This window comes from Canis lupus, chromosome 6, assembly GCF_011100685.1.
Source record: "Canis lupus familiaris isolate Mischka breed German Shepherd chromosome 6, alternate assembly UU_Cfam_GSD_1.0, whole genome shotgun sequence".
NCBI lineage: Eukaryota > Metazoa > Chordata > Mammalia > Carnivora > Canidae > Canis > Canis lupus.
This window is the reverse complement of record NC_049227.1, coordinates 15,930,362-15,947,930: the sequence shown is the minus strand read 5'-3', so window position 1 is coordinate 15,947,930 and position 17,569 is coordinate 15,930,362. Positions and strand designations below refer to the sequence as shown.

Below are 17,569 nucleotides of genomic sequence, written 5' to 3'. Positions count from 1 at the left end.
GAGTGGGTGGGTCTGAAGGTGCATCTGATGCTGGAGAGCAACTAAACACTCAACATCCCTTTCAGAAACAGAAAAGGCTGGGTAGTGGGTCTGCAGAAAGCCCATCCGTTTTCCTCTACAGTATAGCCTGGAACAGTGCAGACAGCCGCTATTTGGCACACTTCGGCCTGGGTGCACACACCTCTGCACACACACACCTCTGTGCGTGCGCGCGCGCACACACACACACACACACACACACACACACGACTGCCGCTTGGGTCTCACTGACCTGTACACCCAGAGGATAGGATGACAGCACTGATTATGCCCACTCTGCCAGCACAGGCTATGGGCTGGGGCTGCAGAGCAGAGCTCAAGTGGAACGAAGTGCCTGGTGGCTGCCCCTCCACTCCCCGGGCCAGCTTCCAGGGCAGCACACACACACATCCAGAATGAGAGGCCTGTTTGCTCACCAGGGGCCACAGGATTCCCTAATAGCATAAACCTTCTTAGGCCAATCCGCAGCTGACCAAAAGGGTGCAGGATGCCCAGCACACATGCGTCCCCAACATAAGTATGTTCTCCTCCCTTCTCTGGGCCCTGGCCTATGTCTTTATAGAAGGTGGTGCTTGCCTGGATGTTCAGGGTGGGAGCGAGGACAAAGCCCATAAAGGGCTTTGTATGTGTCCCAAAGAAACCTCTTGACCAGCTGAGGGGAAGGGGCGCTCTGCTTCCCCGAGCTTGGGATAGATTATCATAGGAAATGCAGGAAAGGCTGTGCATGCAGTGTCGCCTCTTAAGTGTGGGAAGCCCATTTGCTTCCCCTTCCATAAGCACCACACAGGCCAGGCTGAGTTTCCCAACATGGAGTGACACCAAAGCTTGGCACCCACATTGCCTGAGGTCTGGACTGTGAGTCGAATCCTGCTGATAAGCCTAGAGAAGCCTGGGACTCTGATCACCTCTTGTAACTGGGCCATCCTGGTGAAGGGAGATGCGAGGCACCGTGGGAAGACAGCCCCACCCAAGGATGAGGATGGCAGAGACATGGGGTATCCATGTGTTGTAGGTGCTCCACAGGCATCACGTGGCTCCACAAGTACCACAACTCCACTCACCCTTGCCTGACCCAGGGCCATGGGGCAGCTATCTGCAGAGGGAGAAAATGGAACCTGGCAATTCAGAGACTGGGCTTGCTCCCTCCAGGCACTATGTCTCACCTTAGGGGTCCCTCTGCAGGTCGGGGGATAATTCTTTGCCAGGGAAGAGGAGGGGACACAGGGAAGTTCAACAGCTACATGCAGGCAGCACCAGACCTGAAGGGTAGATTTTAAAATTTACAAGTCTTCACGCTTTACATAGACATCTGCGAGATGTTCCCAGACCCATGCAAACATCAACCCATGCTTGAGTTCAGTGGATTGAAATCCCTAAAAGCAGGGTCCTGTGCCTCCTACTAGCTAGTCGTATGAGGGCAGACAGGTTACTAGCCACCCAGTGCCCCAACACTTGGCAGCCCCCTACCGATTCCAAGCCTTCCACATAACATCAGCATGCCAGTCACAGGGCCATCCATTACACAGCAAACTCAGTGGGAGATGCAGAGTGGTGCATCTGGAGCCACTGGAAGCTCCTCCTTGGCAACTGGGACGAGAGGGGCTGCAGGCCACAGGCTGGGGCGAGTAGGCAGTGGCTATTTTTACGTGACATGTCTTAGCTATTTCAAGGTTTGGATTTTTATTTATTTTTTTAACACAAGAGGAAGTTGTGCTTTCTCATGACTCATTTCTTTCAAAATGGTGTCCTAGGGCATCATTAGTGCTGGAATTGTTGGGAATCTGCAGCTGGCCACGGTGGACCTATGATCACACTAGTCTCGTTCACATTACCATGTCATTCAGAATTTTAAGAAGCCAACAAATCAGAATTATGGCTGGATTCTAAAGCTGGAAAAAAATGTATTTTTCCATATAAAATTTAACACAGTATTGTCTGTTGAAAAATACGTGTATAAAACATGAATCTGAAAGATGTTAGATTATCATCATTCAGAATACCTTCAAGCTCCTTTGAAATAGGCTCCTTACAGAACAGAAAGCTTGCAGGGAAGCCACACTGGCTGCCCCCACTGCACATGACCAGAGGAGCCCCCATGCCCAACTCGCCCTTCTCTGACCAGACGCCCCGCTTCAAGCCTGGAACCAGCCTCTCTCCTCCAGGAGGAGCACATGCTGACCTGCAAGGTGTAGGCATGGCGGCACTTTGCTTTATTCACACTCAGTAATACAAAAGACCACGCTCAGTTCAATCTCACAGCTTCAAAAAATTTAAAAAGTGAAGAGTCACCAAGAGTAAAGTATGAGATCAATTAAAATGTGACGTCTACAAACATCCCATAAGTCAGCGTGAGCAGCCAGGGCACAGGTCCTGAAGGGCCTTACAGACCTGAAAGGCAGGCACCTGGGCCGGGGGGCTTCTACCAGCCTTTGTCTGAGCCGCTGGGGAGTCTCAATCACTGGGGTGAAGGGAGGGGTGGGGGAGGTACCAGGACACAGCAACTACCCGCAGGACTGAGTTCACCCCACAGCACCGGGGCCACAGCCATGGCAGGGAGAGGGGCCTCTCAGGTCCGTCATCGCCTTCTGCCGCCTGTGGGACAGGTACACTCCAGGGAAGGGGAGAGCTAGAGACACAGCTACCCTACTCTGTTCCTAACATACTTGCCCCCAAATACCTGCTATTTCTTGTGTTTAAATTTCTTTCTGGTAGTGCTTTTGTACAATTTCTAAGTTAAATTCTCCAGGTATAATTAGCACAGTATTCTCTAGACTTAGGAAATCCAGTGCTTAGTTTTAAAAACAAGCAAGACTATTTCAGTTCCAACAAATAACGATGGGTCATCATCTGAAAGGTACACAAGACCTACTTATAATGCTTTCAGACTTAAAAAAAAATTGTGTCAGTGTGTGAAGAAAAGCAATTAAATCTGGAAACTTCCATAAAAATATGTAGTGGGACTGAGCTCACTGCCACAGTGTGGGAGAAAAAAGGCCAGCAAAAAAATGGTTAATGCTGGCCTTCTGAGGAGGCCGTCCAGTGCAGAGCACAATGGGCGGCCCTGGGAAGCCTATGAAGCCTATAAAGCCTGCAGTGTCTTGGTATCCCGAGCAATGACGGAGCGATGACAGGCACCGTGGCAGGTCAGCCTCGTGCACCAAGTCTCCCCTTCCAGGACCACCGCTCCAGCGTTCTTCGACGGGTGGAACCAAGTCCAGAATCACCAGTACCCAGAGAGTTTCAGCCGTGCCTGCAGCCTCCCATGAGTATCTTTGCCGAGGCTGGCTGACAAGCCCTCCAAAGGACCAGAGAAGGGTCTGCTCAGAATCGGCCCGAGCTGGGGTGGCCGGCTGCGGTGCAGGTGAGTCTCAGTCCTGGGTTCCTGGTTCTATGTTGGGGTCAGTGTTACCATGGAGACCACCGGGCAGACCTGGCCAGCTGGTCTCACGTAAGGTGCAGCATATGATGCTTCCAGCTGGATGCAGGTGTGGATACACAGGCCACCTTCTGCTGACAGGGGCACTGAAGTTACATAGCCTCTCCTCCACATAAAAACCCAGACTTGGCTCTAACAATCTCAGTGGGACTATAGTAGGGGAGGCTTTGCACAAAAGTTCTTTCTAAATGCATGCCGAAAATAACATCCTGTATTCTATTGTATTTCCTTCAAGCGAGGGGCTGTCTCACGTTAGGACAATGAGATGGCTTGTCTATAGTACCATGCTTCAGTCACTCAATGAAAACACTCGCGAAAGCCACATGTCTGGGAGGACTAGTCTTCCTACACAAAGATACACACCCAATAGATTTGACAAAATGTGGTTTTAGTTTTCTAGAACTGGACATGCAGTGGAAATGTGAAACAAACAATACCAAACTATTTAATGCTCATCTTTATATATTCATGCTCCACTCTCACAAGGGTACTGTGGCAGCAGTAAATCCACACTAGTTCCTGTCTCTGTTCTAGGCCACTATGAAAATAACAGTGTTGTCAAGGATCAAAAAACTCACATACATGGGAAAGAAGGGGAGGACTCGCTTCAAAACTCTTCCCACAGCCTATTTTGACAAGCACGGGACGAGGACAAGTGTGTGCGGCCAGCTCCCTCACCTTTAAACCTTCCTCTGAAATCAGTTGAAAACGGCCCTGCATTTCCACATTTAGAGAGCAAAACAAGCACTTGGAGCACTTCTTACAAGAAATTAAAAACAGAGGGGCTTTAAGCATTTCAGATAGTATCTGAGAACAATGACATTTATGTGGTTGAAACTGGTATAATCTACTAAAGATGAACAAAAAAATGTAAAATAACTAATAAACTTATCAGCCTCAGCTAAGCAAAGCTTACGGAATACTTTTTAAGTAATAACTGACCCCAAGGCTGTAATTTAAGGCCGTTTTTCTGCTTTTCTTTTGTTTTTTTTTTTTAAGCAGTAGTTCAATAAATGTCTAGTCTGCTTTGGCAACAGTTCAAAAATGACTCCTAATGATCTCACAGGGTAAAACAAGAGCTCTCAAAAGAAAAACAATTCAAGTCCATTTAAATGTGCCAGTTCAGCTTCCTTGGGGTTTCTCATTCTCTGTGTCAGGCCCCCACCATCGATGCCAAGAGCACCCCTCCCCAGTGGTGATGGCCCAAACACCACAGCTGCTGCCCGCGTGTGAAGACTGCGGACAAGCCAGGTTGTTATGGATGGCCCCGTATGCAAACCTGTCAGCAGCAAAGGTCTAAAGGACTTTGCTTAGGTTTTATTTTTTTGTTTTACCCAGCTTCTTGGTTACAAACAACATTACAAAAACATATTCAATTTTATAACAATTTATGAAAACACCAGATAAATATTATTTCCTAAAGCAAGTACCGTTTTTATCACCTTTTCTTTCATTTCATATCATGAAAAAAGTCTTATTTGGGGCACCCAAGCTTAGGTTAGCAAAAACAAAACAAAAACAAAAACAAAAAAACACAGAAACACACAAAAAAACACAAAATCCTAGATTTCCTTTATCAATTTTATTGTAAGAGACTCTACTCCAGTTTCCACAAAGCATTCTGGGCCCATGATCTTCAGAGAAGCTGGGTTTTTCCCTTCATCTTAGTTCTCTTTCCAACAGCTGCTGAAATAAATTTTATTTCCTCTGCTGGCAAATAGTACTTTTCCTGAGATTTCCATACCCAACAGCCACGTTACTTCATAAGCATGCTATTCAACTATTTTAAAACACAGGCGTCCACCACGCATTAGGATGACTCACCGTCCGGGCTCCAGTCAGACCAAGCAGCCCCGGAGCCCTGCAGACAGAAAACTGGGCATTTTTCTACTCTGAACTCTTTTCCCTCAGTTCAGCGACAACTATCTCCTCATGATGCTAGGATTTCAAGTCCCAACCTGTCCTTTGCATTCACGAGCCTGCTGTAACCCTGTGGCCACCCGCCATACCGACTGTCCTCATCAGAAGGCCTTAAAGACTTACTCATCTTCTGTATGCTTCCCTCAGGTGCGCAGATAGTGAGGGCCAGCCAGTGGGCACTGGACATTGCAGCCAACACTGTGGTGGATGTCACACCCTACGCCCAGTCAAGGTACCACCTGCAGCCCGGACATGGATGACCTTCCCCATCTGCTGAGCTTTCTGCAGAGCAAACCCACACTGCTACCAATGATGCTTGTGATGAGTTCCCATCTTACTAACGTCTGGCTCACTTCAAAGAGCATAGTTTTACTTTCTAGAAGTGGTTTTAGTATGGAAGTCAGACTTCCATGAGCTGTGTGGCAAATCCTGAAAGCTGTGCACCTGGGGCTATGGATGTGACGTCCCCAGTGCCTGTCTTTGGCATGGAGACGCGCCCAGGCGCCTCCAACAGCACCTCCCCAGAGCTCAACTTGTCCCACACACTCACTGGCGCCATCCTGGCAAACCAGACAGGCGAGCTCTCTGAGCACCAGCAGTACGTGATTGGGCTTTTCCTCTCCTGCCTCTACACCATCTTCCTCTTCCCCATTGGCTTCGTGGGGAACATCCTAATACTGGTGGTGAACATCAGCTTCCGGGAAAAGATGACAATCCCAGACCTGTACTTCATCAACCTGGCGGCAGCTGACCTCATCCTGGTGGCCGACTCCCTAATTGAGGTGTTTAACTTGGACGAGCAGTACTACGACATCACCGTGCTATGCACCTTCATGTCCCTCTTCCTGCAGATCAACATGTACAGCAGCATTTTCTTCCTCACATGGATGAGCTTTGATCGCTACATCGCCCTGGCCAAGGCCATGCGTTCCAGCCTGTTCCGCACCAAGCACCATGCCAGGCTGAGCTGTGGCCTCATCTGGATGGCTTCTGTCTCTGCCACACTGGTGCCCTTCACTGCAGTACACCTGCAGCACACGGAGGACGTCTGCTTCTGCTTTGCAGATGTCAAGGAGATCCAGTGGCTCGAGGTTACCCTGGGTTTCATCATCCCCTTCGCCATCATTGGCCTGTGTTACTCCCTTATCGTCCGGGTCCTCATCAAGGCTCACAAGCACCGAGGCTTGCGCCCCAGGAGGCAGAAAGCCCTCCGCATGATCTTTGCGGTTGTCCTTGTCTTCTTCATCTGCTGGTTGCCGGAGAATGTCTTCATCAGTGTTCACCTCCTGCAGCGCACGCAGCCAGGAGACGCTCCCTGCAAACAGTCTTTCCGCCATGCCTACCCCCTCACTGGCCACATTGTCAACCTGGCGGCTTTCTCCAACAGCTGCCTGAACCCCCTCATCTACAGCTTTCTGGGGGAGACCTTTAGGGACAAACTGAGACTGTACATTGAGCAGAAAACCAACATGTCAGCTCTGAACCGCTTCTGTCATGCTGCCCTGAAGGCAGTCATTCCAGACAGTACTGAACAGTCAGATGTGAGGTTCAGTAGTGCAGTGTAGAGGCGGCTGAGCTGTACTGGCATAGACCAAGCACTGTGTCACTCCCAAGGCAAGGCAGGAGGACTGGCCGGTCCACACTATGCTCTGAGCCTGGTCAGAACATGCCAGACTGCCCACGCCCCAGCTGCAGACACACCTGGGATCTAAGGAGCCCTTGCTGCAAGCAACCTTGACTTTGGGCCTTGCGCAAAGTCCTGGAGCTCCCCGCCCACACTCATGGCTGCGGGGCATGGGGGAACCAGCGTGAGCTTACACTCCACTCTGCACACACCATCCCACAGCAAAGGACATTTCTCATGTTGGCCAATGAAAGCAAAATGAAGGGGACATTTTGGAGGAAAGATCTTAGTTTTAAGGTCGATCTGCCATAAATCTGCCAACCTTGGAAAAAATGAAGTCTGGAGACAACACACTCAGCAGATCTGACCTGGTTACTGTGATCCATTCTCCACATCTGTGGGTTATGGTTTACTGTGCGTACTAACAAGTACACTCAAGTTAGGAAAGGGAAAGCATTTCTCCCACCCACACCCTTCAGAGTGGCCCCTCGCCCTCCGTGGCTGCGTGACCCTGAGCACTTGGGCTGCTTTAGCCAGAAGGCTCTTCTCCCACCAGATGCATCTCTGCACCTATGCCATGAGGGAATGATACCACAGGAGTATAGGCTGGGGAACCAGCATGTGTGATACAAAGTTGGCCTCTGAGAATAACAATGGGGATGAAGATGATGGCAATGTAAACAGTTCTCCTTAAAATGTATAAATGAAAAACTAACAATTGCTAGGAATGTCCAGCCTTTCTTAATAAAGCATAGTCACATCCTGATTCTCAATTCTGAGTTGTCTGCTGTGGGTGGTGGGGCAGCTGGGCAAGGGTCTCCAAGCCTCAGCAGCAGAACTGGTCTTTCCTCACAAGGAAAACCCACACCCCTGGCACCACCAGGCTCACCATCCAGCCAGAGCTCCCTCACAGGGCCAATATCTAAATCCAGTCACCCACATACACCTGGCATCTCCAAGATGTCTGACATTCTGCTGCACAAGCTCTGGGTGCCAACACAAGCAATACCGTAAGTGCACCACACGCTCTGGCTCTTCTAGAAGGCTCTGCACTATCAGCATCAGGCACAGTGCCTGCAGAAGCAGAGTGCTCATGAGGCAGTTGGGGGGCAGAGGTGGTCCCTGTCCTCCAATGTGGTCTGAGGTGGGATCAAAGTGAACCCCATTCCCCCTGCCCCATATACTCCACTCAGGGGCCCACCTCCCCAGAAGATCCTCAAGGATCTTCACACAGGCAGGCACAAGGATCTTCCCAAGGGAGAAGCGAAATGATGTTTAGGTGATAGGGAAATGAGCCATTTGTAGTTTTTTTTTTTTTTTAAGATTTTATTTATTCATGAGAGACAGGGAGGCATGCAGAGACACAGGCAGAGGAAGAAGTAGGCCCTCCACAGGAGCCTGATGTGGGACTCGATCCCAGACCCCGGGATCACGCCCTGAGTCAAAGGCAGACTATTCAATTGCTGAGCCATGCAGGCGTCCTGCATTTGTAGTTTCAATGGTTTTTCAGGTGCAAATCTCTAAGAAAGAGGTCTGTCACAAGTAAATATTGGCACTAACCCACTGTGACCTTACAGAAATGCCATCTCCAACATGCAAGTTCCACTTCAGATTCACTTTCTAAATAAACATCCCAACTGCAGGACAGGAAAACCAATGACCACTGAGGATGGTTCCCATGCACTAGCAGGTCTGCTGTGTGGGAACATCACTACAGGGTGAGTAGTGATGTGATGTTCCATGAGCTCACCCGCGGTGCTGTCATAGGACACCCACCCTGCAGCTGAGGTGAGGGAAAGTGGGTGGGTTAGATCCAGAGCAACTTCCAAGGAAGAGTCCTCCCTCTACCCTCTGTCTCTCCAGAACCTCCAAAAGTCACAAGTCTATGAAGGGTGCAGACACCGTGCTGATGCACCTCATCTTATAAAAGCTGAGAGAGGTTATAAGATGCTTTCTCTCACACATGCTCCGAGCTCCCCCACACCTCCCTGAAACAGCTTCTCAGGACAGGCTCTGCCCCAGCCCAGGACTCGGTCAAAGATGCCACACCCAAGTACCTGGCCTGCAAACCCTGCTCCTTACCAAGTCCCCTTTGACCTCAGTGCTGACAACGCCAAGTTGCAGATCAGATGCACCAATTGGCGCCCTAGCCTCAAGTGTCTGACTATATGCAAGGGTTCATCAAATTTGTGTACCGTTCCCAGTGTGAAAAGCAGTAGCAGGGAAGCATGAGAAGGCTGCACAGAGCCTGGAGATCCAGGCTGTTCAGCTGTAGCTCTTGAGGAAGAGTGGGGAGACAGTCCATCAGGGAATCTGGCCTACTCTCTGATCCTTCCAATAAACCCATGAGATGCGCACTGTCCTGTTACTCAGAGTCCTGAACCACTTGAAATCTTAAATGGTTAGTGATGTAGGCAGGAACTGACCCACAGCCCATGTCTCCAAAGCCCACATTCCTTCCTCTACAGCACTTAGGAATCAAGAGGTCAACCAGGGTCACAGGCTTGATCCCTTTCCAAAGGTGCACCAGACAAGATGTTCTGGGCAGGAAGGAGAGGAATGAAGAGCCCCTCCAAAAAAAAAAAAAAAAAAAAAAAAAAAAAAAAAAAAAAAAAAAAAAAAAAAAAAAAAAAAAAAAAAAAAAAAAAAAAAAAAAAAAAAGAAGAGCCCCTCCAAAGATGTCCGGGCAGGAACTGTGTCTAACCAAAGCCCCAAAGCACTGGTCAAGGGCCTGGACCTCCTACCCACAGGCAGCCCTCCAAGAGGGCTTGAAAAGGTCAGCCCTGTGTTCATTAGCCATCTCCTGCTCCTGAATGGCCTTACCACCAGGCCTTTTACAGCTGGTGCTTGCCCAAGGCACCGTCCAATGAGACTGGACATAGTTCATTACCTTGAACCTCTGAAATCCCATCTCCTGATGTGTAAAGTGGCAGCAGAACTGCTCCAAGGGTCCACTGGATGGTTGCTAGAAGGGCAAGTACAAGGTAGAGGTCCTGACTTGACAAAAAGGATTTCTTACTGAGCCTGAGACCCCAGAGCCCATGTCTGAGAGATGGATGGAGCCAGTGTGCACAAGCTGCCCGGCCCATTCAAATGCAGACCCTTCTCAGCATTTGCCTGCGAGCAGAGGCTGATTTAATTATTTTGTCAGGAAAGCCACAAGATAAAATCAAGGCACTTGGTTGCCTTGCTGTTTCCTGGTAACCTGGCTCTCCTGGGCACTGATGCTCTGTAACCCCACCAAGAGCTCAAAAGTAGAGCTGTAAGCACACAGAAACCACTGGTGCTAGCACTGAATATGACTTCATAATTTTCTTTGTGCTTAATAATTAACTCTTGATTATGAGGGTGGCACTTCCCAGACCCCACATCCTCCTTGGAGGGGTGGAGGCCTTCAGGTCATTACAGCCTCAATGATATGCATCCCCTCGTCTTTGCAGGTGGTATGAGTGAAGCAGTCCTGAAATTTTTACATGCATTCTGAATCAGCATTTATCAATGAACCCAGACTTGTACTCAACTGGATGGTGGGAGATGCAATAAGAAAGGGAGGAGGCAAGCAGGGAAGGCCCCAGGGCTGATGGAATTGAGGGTGTCCAGTGAATCCCGAGATCTCTAAACTGAGAGTACATGCAGGACAGCGCATGGGCCGTGTATGTGCATGGGCACACATGTGATCGTTTGTTCCCTGGCTCCATCTGAGTAGGGGCCTGAGTGGTTGTGGGCCCATTGGCGCCCAGACCAACCCCCTGAGAACAAAGCAGGCTCCTCAGAGCAATAGCCAATGCAGGTAGGCCAGGAGTACAAGGTGAGCCCTGGCACATGGTGTTCCACCAGAAGGAAGAAGAACTTCAAGAGAATGACAGGGTCACATGAGAAGGACGCGGAGCCTACCCAAAATCTGGGGCTCTTTGAGCATCAAGACAATAACAGACTGCTGAAAGGTAAGAATCCATGCATCCATTCTGGTATACAGACAAGTAAACACAACAGAGATAAAACAAACAGTGCAATAAACAAGCACAGTGTAGTCACCCACAAGAGAGGGTTGAGTGAGCTTTGCATACCTGAGAGTGGAAGCCACCAGTGGAGATGCCAGCGAAACCTGGCTAAACCCAGCATGTCTGCAGGAGCAGGACATCGTGTGTCCACACTCGGCCTGCTTTCATGTGAGAGAGACAGGCACCATATCACAGAGATGGGACAGCCCTAAAGTGAGTGCCAATGAAGAGCCCACCACGTCCGCATCTAGAGTAGTGACCTCAACCCAGTCAGAAAGAAGTATTAGAAAATCCAAAATGGAGACAGGGTCACGATCCAAAATGTAATGTCACAGAGACAAAGAAAACCAGAGGGACTGTCCCACATTAACAGAGGGCCAAGCGATAAAGCAACTAAATGCAGCATGTGCCACTCAGCAGAACATTTTGCTAGAAGAAAATGCTGCAGGGGTATTTTTATGGGCCCCGGGACAGGAGGAATATCACCTGTTGCTGAGAACTGCCCCATGGTCCGTGAGATAATGCTCTTCTTCTGAAGAAGCACATATTTCAGTATTTATGGCTGCGGGACGTCCAAAGGTGTAGCCTGGGGACAAGCATGCACACAAACGTCAAAGCAAATAGGACAAAATGTGTGGAATGTCTATCCCCCTACCTGAATGTCAACCCAGATTGAAACAGGTGTTCAAACAAAAACTCGTACATCAATATTCACAGCAGCAGCATCTACACTAGCCAATGGGTAAAAACAACTCAATGGTCTAATCATCGACCGATGGGGTTTCGTCACCACACAGGAGGGATGAAGCATGGACACCTGCTAAGGCCTGAGACTCAAAGAAAGAAGTGAGACATTCCTTACTGCACCTCCTCTTATCCATGTCTGCACCAGGCACATTTTCTGTTTGGGACAGAGCCCCTGCTGGGCACTGGGAGCCTCAAGGTGCATGACACCCGTTGAATTCCCATCTCTCTTCTCAGGGCAGGTGAGGTCCCTGCTCCATATCTGCACTGGTGCTCAATGCCTGAGTCAGGGAAGAGAAGCCTGAGCTTCTTCACATGACTCATCAGCAGAGCACCTTGCCAGAGCCCATTACTGAGGCCGAGGCCTGGCTGTGAATAGGTGAGCACTTGGCCTTCCCAGCTTCTGCCAGATGGGGGGGCGGCAGTCATCCAGCCCAGCAATCACCAGAAACTGGAAGGGGAGGAGGGAGGAAGGCAGTGTCACTGATCAAAAACCCACTAGGTCCCAGCCTCTCCCGAGTGCCCTTCTCACACCCCCATCCACCCACAGGACAACCTACAGGGCAGTGTGGCCATCGTCAGTCAGCAAGCCCTTGCTAAAGCTAGAAGAACCCCAGATAAGTGGGGTGGCCCTGTCCAGGACAGTGGGACAGCTGCACAGGGACCCACCCAGGCGAGACAGACACAGTACCTACTTCCAGGAACACGAGGCAGGCGTGGCACAGCCCTGTCCAAAGCTCCTGCCCTCCCGGATGGACGGTCCCTGAGCCTGCGTGCTCACCATGCGGGCCAGAGAGCACATGCACTGCCACAAGCTTCACCTCCACACCCAGTTCTCTTTGGGCAGAAAAGTGCTGGCAGCTGTGAATTAATCTCATTTTTGCCATTGTCCAGTGGGCGGGGGTTCTCGTCTGGGAACAAAGGTTTTAAAAGCCAAAGGAACACAAAACAAAAGTGCACCAAACCTGACTGTAATTCTAGGCCTTTATCCCAGGGTGGAATCAATCTAAAACTTATCAGAAGAAATCAGTGTAGGGAGTCATGGAAAGATGCCAGTTGTTATCAGAAAAAGCAACATCCCCTAGTCTCTCCCAGGGGGCTGGTTCTGCTGAATGCAGACATCAACTGATAGGAGGTCCCGTACAAGTTCCTGCATCTTTTTCCCTCCTCCTGCCCCTGGCTGGACAGCCCCTAACATGCTCACCAACCTCCTGCCCCTGGCCCCACTTCTCTGGAGCCTGAGCTCCAAAAGGAAGGGGCTGGACGAGACCCCACAGCACGAAAAACAGGGCTCTGCAGGAAGCACAGGCTATGCAGAGGAAAGAAGACCGGTGGTGCTCTCAGCACCTTGGTATGCCTCTCCCAGTCACCCTCTCCCAAGAGACCAGGCTCTCCCAGGAGGTCACAGAAACTCCTGCCCAGCAGGAAAGGAGGTACACATCACCTGTGGGAGGCACAGACTTGCCCAGGACATTCTGTCTTCAGCAAACAACACAGCCTTTCCTTCATGGACTCAAAAATGTAATCACCCCAAACGAAGAAAATCCAAGGAAATCACCCCAAATGAATAAAATCTGAGTAAGCCATTGCAGAGTCCCAAGTTCTCTGAAGAGTGCAAAAAGGTAGAGGGTTCTTGACCTCCAAGTTACCACACAGAACTGCCCCAGAGGGACCGCAGTCTGTCCCCTGGACTCGAAGACCCAGTCCCAGGGCAACACCCAAATCCATCAGGCAGCCTCATCAACCTGCCCCAACAACAGTGGACACAACTAGATCAGGCGACCCAAGTCATGTTTTACACCTTAAAAACAAGGGAAATCTGAAGGTACGGGGGACATCCAAATAAGTTTCTGTAAGAAAGCAAGAAATAGGGGAGGGAAGTTGCATGAAAAAGCCACCGATGTCCTGTGGTCACCCGTCACCCCACAAGGCCTGCACTGAGCTAAGGCCCCAAGGGACTGTGCTAGAACTGCCACTTGACACACCAGCACCCCGAGTCCCCATATCACCTTCACCCCACCCCTCCAAGTGCACATGCGCGCACATACACGCATGTGTGCACACACTGTATTTACGGTAGGCTAGAGAACAGACACTCTTGGTGCTGATGAGCGCAAACTTGCCCAGGGAGCCAGCCTGGGGCGGGAACTGAGGTGGTGTGCTGCAGCAACCAACAGGCTTCTGGGAGGCAGTAGAAATGCCCATGAAGGATTTCCGAAGAGCAGTGACCAGGAGGTAGCAGAAGACGGCCGGGTACAGAGTGAGAACAGCAGCAGACACATGGGTGCAGAGACAGGATCAGATGGGCTCCATGCTGGAATACCAAGTGCAATGCCTAAAACAACTGCTTACCACATTTAAAAAAACAAATGTCAAACTTGAAAATATCTGCAGGGAATATAAAACTATAAAAAGAAACAGGAAGTAGAGCAAATATTCCAAAAGCATGAACTTCCACCATCAACAAGTCCTATGAAATAGATTATTTCAGTAGCACTGTTACTACTACTAAGGAAGCTGAATCCACAATATAAGAGCCCCTGAGAAAAAAATCTCTAGGCCAGGAGGGTTTCAATGCTGACTTTAACCAAACATTACAAGGACTGACACTAAATACCCTGTTTCAAAACCAGACAAAGACAGTAGAAAGAAACCTAGAGATCAGTGTTCATGAATCTAGATGCAAAAGTCCTTAAGATACTGACAACGGAATTCAGCAGCATCTAAATGCCACTATCTACCGGGACCACATAGGGCTCATCCCAGGGACACAAAGGCTGGTTCAAGGTTCAAGTATCACTCAGTGTCACAGGCCATAGTAAATAGGCTAACGGGGAAAAAAAAATCACATCATCTGAACAACTGATACAGAAAAAGCACTTGACAAAATTCGACATCCATTCATGGTAAAAATCTGAGAAAACCAGGAGTACAGGAGTTTCCTCAACTCGACAAAGAACATTTACTCAGTTTGGAAGACAGGAGACTGAAGTGGGACCCCAGGTCTGAGCCCCAGTGGGACTTCCAAGGGGAAATTACTGACCCACAGCAGCACTCATAGCAGCCTTGATGGAGGCGGTGAGGAAGACCAGGGAGGATGAGGACCCTGGGCCAGGACGTGGCCAGCTCTGGTATATTCCAAAGTTGCTGGCGCTCAGTGACAACTGGATGGGGATGGGGGAGGCAGCCAGGATCAAGAGACAAACACAAAGATCAAAGGATGCATGTGGGAACCCCAGGCTCATGAGGTCCCGGGGTGGTCACAGTCAGAGAGTAGACCTCAGGGCCGGGGCTGGGGGAGCAGGTGGTGTCACTGTGCAATGGGGATGGAATGTTCCGGAGATTGGGGTGGGGAGGGAATAGCAGCTCAGCAGCGGAATGTGCTCGGTGCCCCTCAACTGGACACAGAAATGGCTCAAGTGGTCAACTTCATGTTATATGTACTTCAGCACAGTAAGAAAGAATAGATACAAGCATTCTGCCTGGGCACGTGGAACGGCAGTGTGGTCACAGGGCCCCAGGGGAAGGCTGAGCCAGCGGCTCTGGGGGAGTGAGGACTGGAGTTCAGGCAGGGTGCTGAGGGTGAAGGGATCTGGGGTCTGTGTGGTCTGTGCTGGAGTGCCATCTCAGAGTGCTGGCACCTGCATCCAGAGCCAAGTCACTCTGGAGGCCAGTGCAGGACGAGCAGACAGCAGCAGGCCCCAGGCCCTCCAGCACAGAGGTGCCTACGCTGACCAAATGCTTCCAATCTGGGTAGCTAAGGTCTTTGTCTCTAATCGCGAGTCCATTTTACCTCTAAATACACAACCATCCAACTATTAAAAGCCCACAATGAGATGCTACTCAAACTCACAATGTTACCAGAAGTCTGATTAAGACTAGTGCTGTGGAAAAGACCTGTCATGTACTCTCCACTGCTGCAGGAAGGTCGTCAGGTCTGTACTTTTTAGAAGACACCGGGGGTGTGGCAGGCTGCTTCTAAAGTGGTCCCAAGGTCCCCACCTCCCGACAGCCCCACCCTTGTGTCGGGGCTGGACACTGTGACACGCTTCTGACCCAGAGACTGCAGCAAAGGGAAGGGGAATCACCTTCAAGACGAGCTATTAGAAGAAACCATGATGTTCCTTTGCGTGCTCTCTCCTTTCCTCTCACTCTAACAGCAGGTGCCACACTGTGTGTGCTCCCTATAAAAAAGCCCACACAGCCAACAGCCGGCAAAGAAGTAAGGCGCATGGTGTCACAGCCGGCAAGGACGAATCTTCCCAAGAGCTGGGGAGCTCCCTGGATGCAGATCCCTGCCCCCTCCTCAACACCCCATCAGGAACTAGGCAAGAGCACAGACACACCACACCCTACTGGCAGCCTAAGAGAGACCGAGCCCCACCCAGACCCAGACCCACACAAACCCCAAACCACTATATGTCAGTAATTTGTTACACAGCAATAAACAACAATGTAGCGGGTTTATGTAGTGGAGATAAAGATGAAGATGAATTCCCAAGACCCTGTGCTCACACAGTAGGTACACAGCCCCAGAGAGACGTGTGTGCATGTACAACAGGACACACAGAAGAAAGCACTCATTATAGCACTGTTTATAATTGCCAAAGCCTGCAGACAAGGCGAATGAGCACCACTAGAATAATGGGTAAACCATGGTATATTCACACACAGATAAAAAGGAACACTCCAGAGCTATACGCTACCATATCGGTAATGCACACAAATAGTTTAGCTGAAAAAGTAAAATACAAAAACAAAACATGCATAATACAACTGCATCCACATAAGTCTGAACACAAGCACAGCCAAATCGCACAGTGGGGTGCACACCTAAGAAACACAAAGAGGTGCTAATGCTCAGAGCCAGCGCAGTTCTATCTCCTCTGCTAGCTGTGGCTTCCTCTACACTGTATGCACTTCCGTTACCTGCATATTTAATAATAAAGAGGGAAGGGAGAGGCCACCAGAGTCTGGCTGTCGGTAGCCGTGAATGAAACCCGCAATGGCTCAGTATAAAATCAGAAGCTCAATTGAGAATTTAACTCCAACAGTCACCACCATGCCCCAGATTAAAATGGCCTTACTTCTTCAGTAAAAGCAAAGGAGCATCGCAAACCCCACCACACACCCTGGGCTCCTATTCTTGAAGGTTACGTCAGTAAAGGCTAAACTCAGGACGTTGATAACATGAGACACAGAACTAGAAACTCCAGTAAATATAAGGAGCAGCAGCTCCTGCAGACAAAGGGAGTCTCTCCTAAGAGGGCAAACGTGAAAAGAAAACAAAGGTATGCAGGCCCTGACATGGCAGGACTGCAGGTAGGGGGAACCAGGAAAAGAGAGAGAAACACATCGCCCTGTGTACACCACCTAATTCCCTCCCCGCCCTGATGCTCCTGCTTCCCTGTCTCCAGCTCCCTCCTCAGGGTCACCTGGCATTGCTCCGAGCCCCTGCAATCCCAAGGATGCCTAAGGGTCGAGCCCCTGCAATCCCAAGGATGCTTAAGGGTCGAGCCTCTCCACACCCAGCCACACCATCAAGCTGACACTGGTTGATTCCCCCAAACACTCAGAAACACTTCTGGCTTCCTGCTTCCCTTAAGCTCCAGAGATCCACAATTTTGCCCTAAAAACTCTTTTTTTTTTTTTTTTTTAAAGATTTTATTTACTCATGGGAGACACAGAGAAAGGCAGAGACAAAGGCAGAAGGAGAAGCAGGCTCCCTGCAGGGAGCCCAATGCAAGACTCGATCCCGGGACCGGGATCACGCCCTGAGCCAAAGGCAGACGCTAAACTGCTGAG

The 17,569-nt window shown here is 49.9% G+C and overlaps 2 protein-coding genes across 7 annotated transcripts in view; one reads left to right on the top strand and one right to left on the bottom strand.

Annotated features, from left to right (window-relative positions):
• The window catches only part of GPER1 (G protein-coupled estrogen receptor 1), a 45,998-nt gene extending 38,206 nt beyond the window's left edge, over positions 1-7,792 (top strand). For 3 of the 6 annotated variants that reach the window (XM_038539687.1, XM_038539688.1, XM_038539689.1), the window contains one exon: positions 5,543-7,792. In XM_038539687.1, coding sequence (XP_038395615.1) covers positions 5,806-6,960 — 1,155 coding nt within the window. In that variant the 5' untranslated portion in view covers positions 5,543-5,805 and the 3' untranslated portion in view covers positions 6,961-7,792. The other 3 variants (XR_005360675.1, XM_038539684.1, XM_038539685.1) reach the window with 3 other exon arrangements.
• Positions 1-17,569, bottom strand: part of C6H7orf50 (chromosome 6 C7orf50 homolog) — a 147,898-nt gene that overhangs the window by 96,841 nt on the left and 33,488 nt on the right. The gene's annotated exons all lie outside the window — the stretch shown is intronic.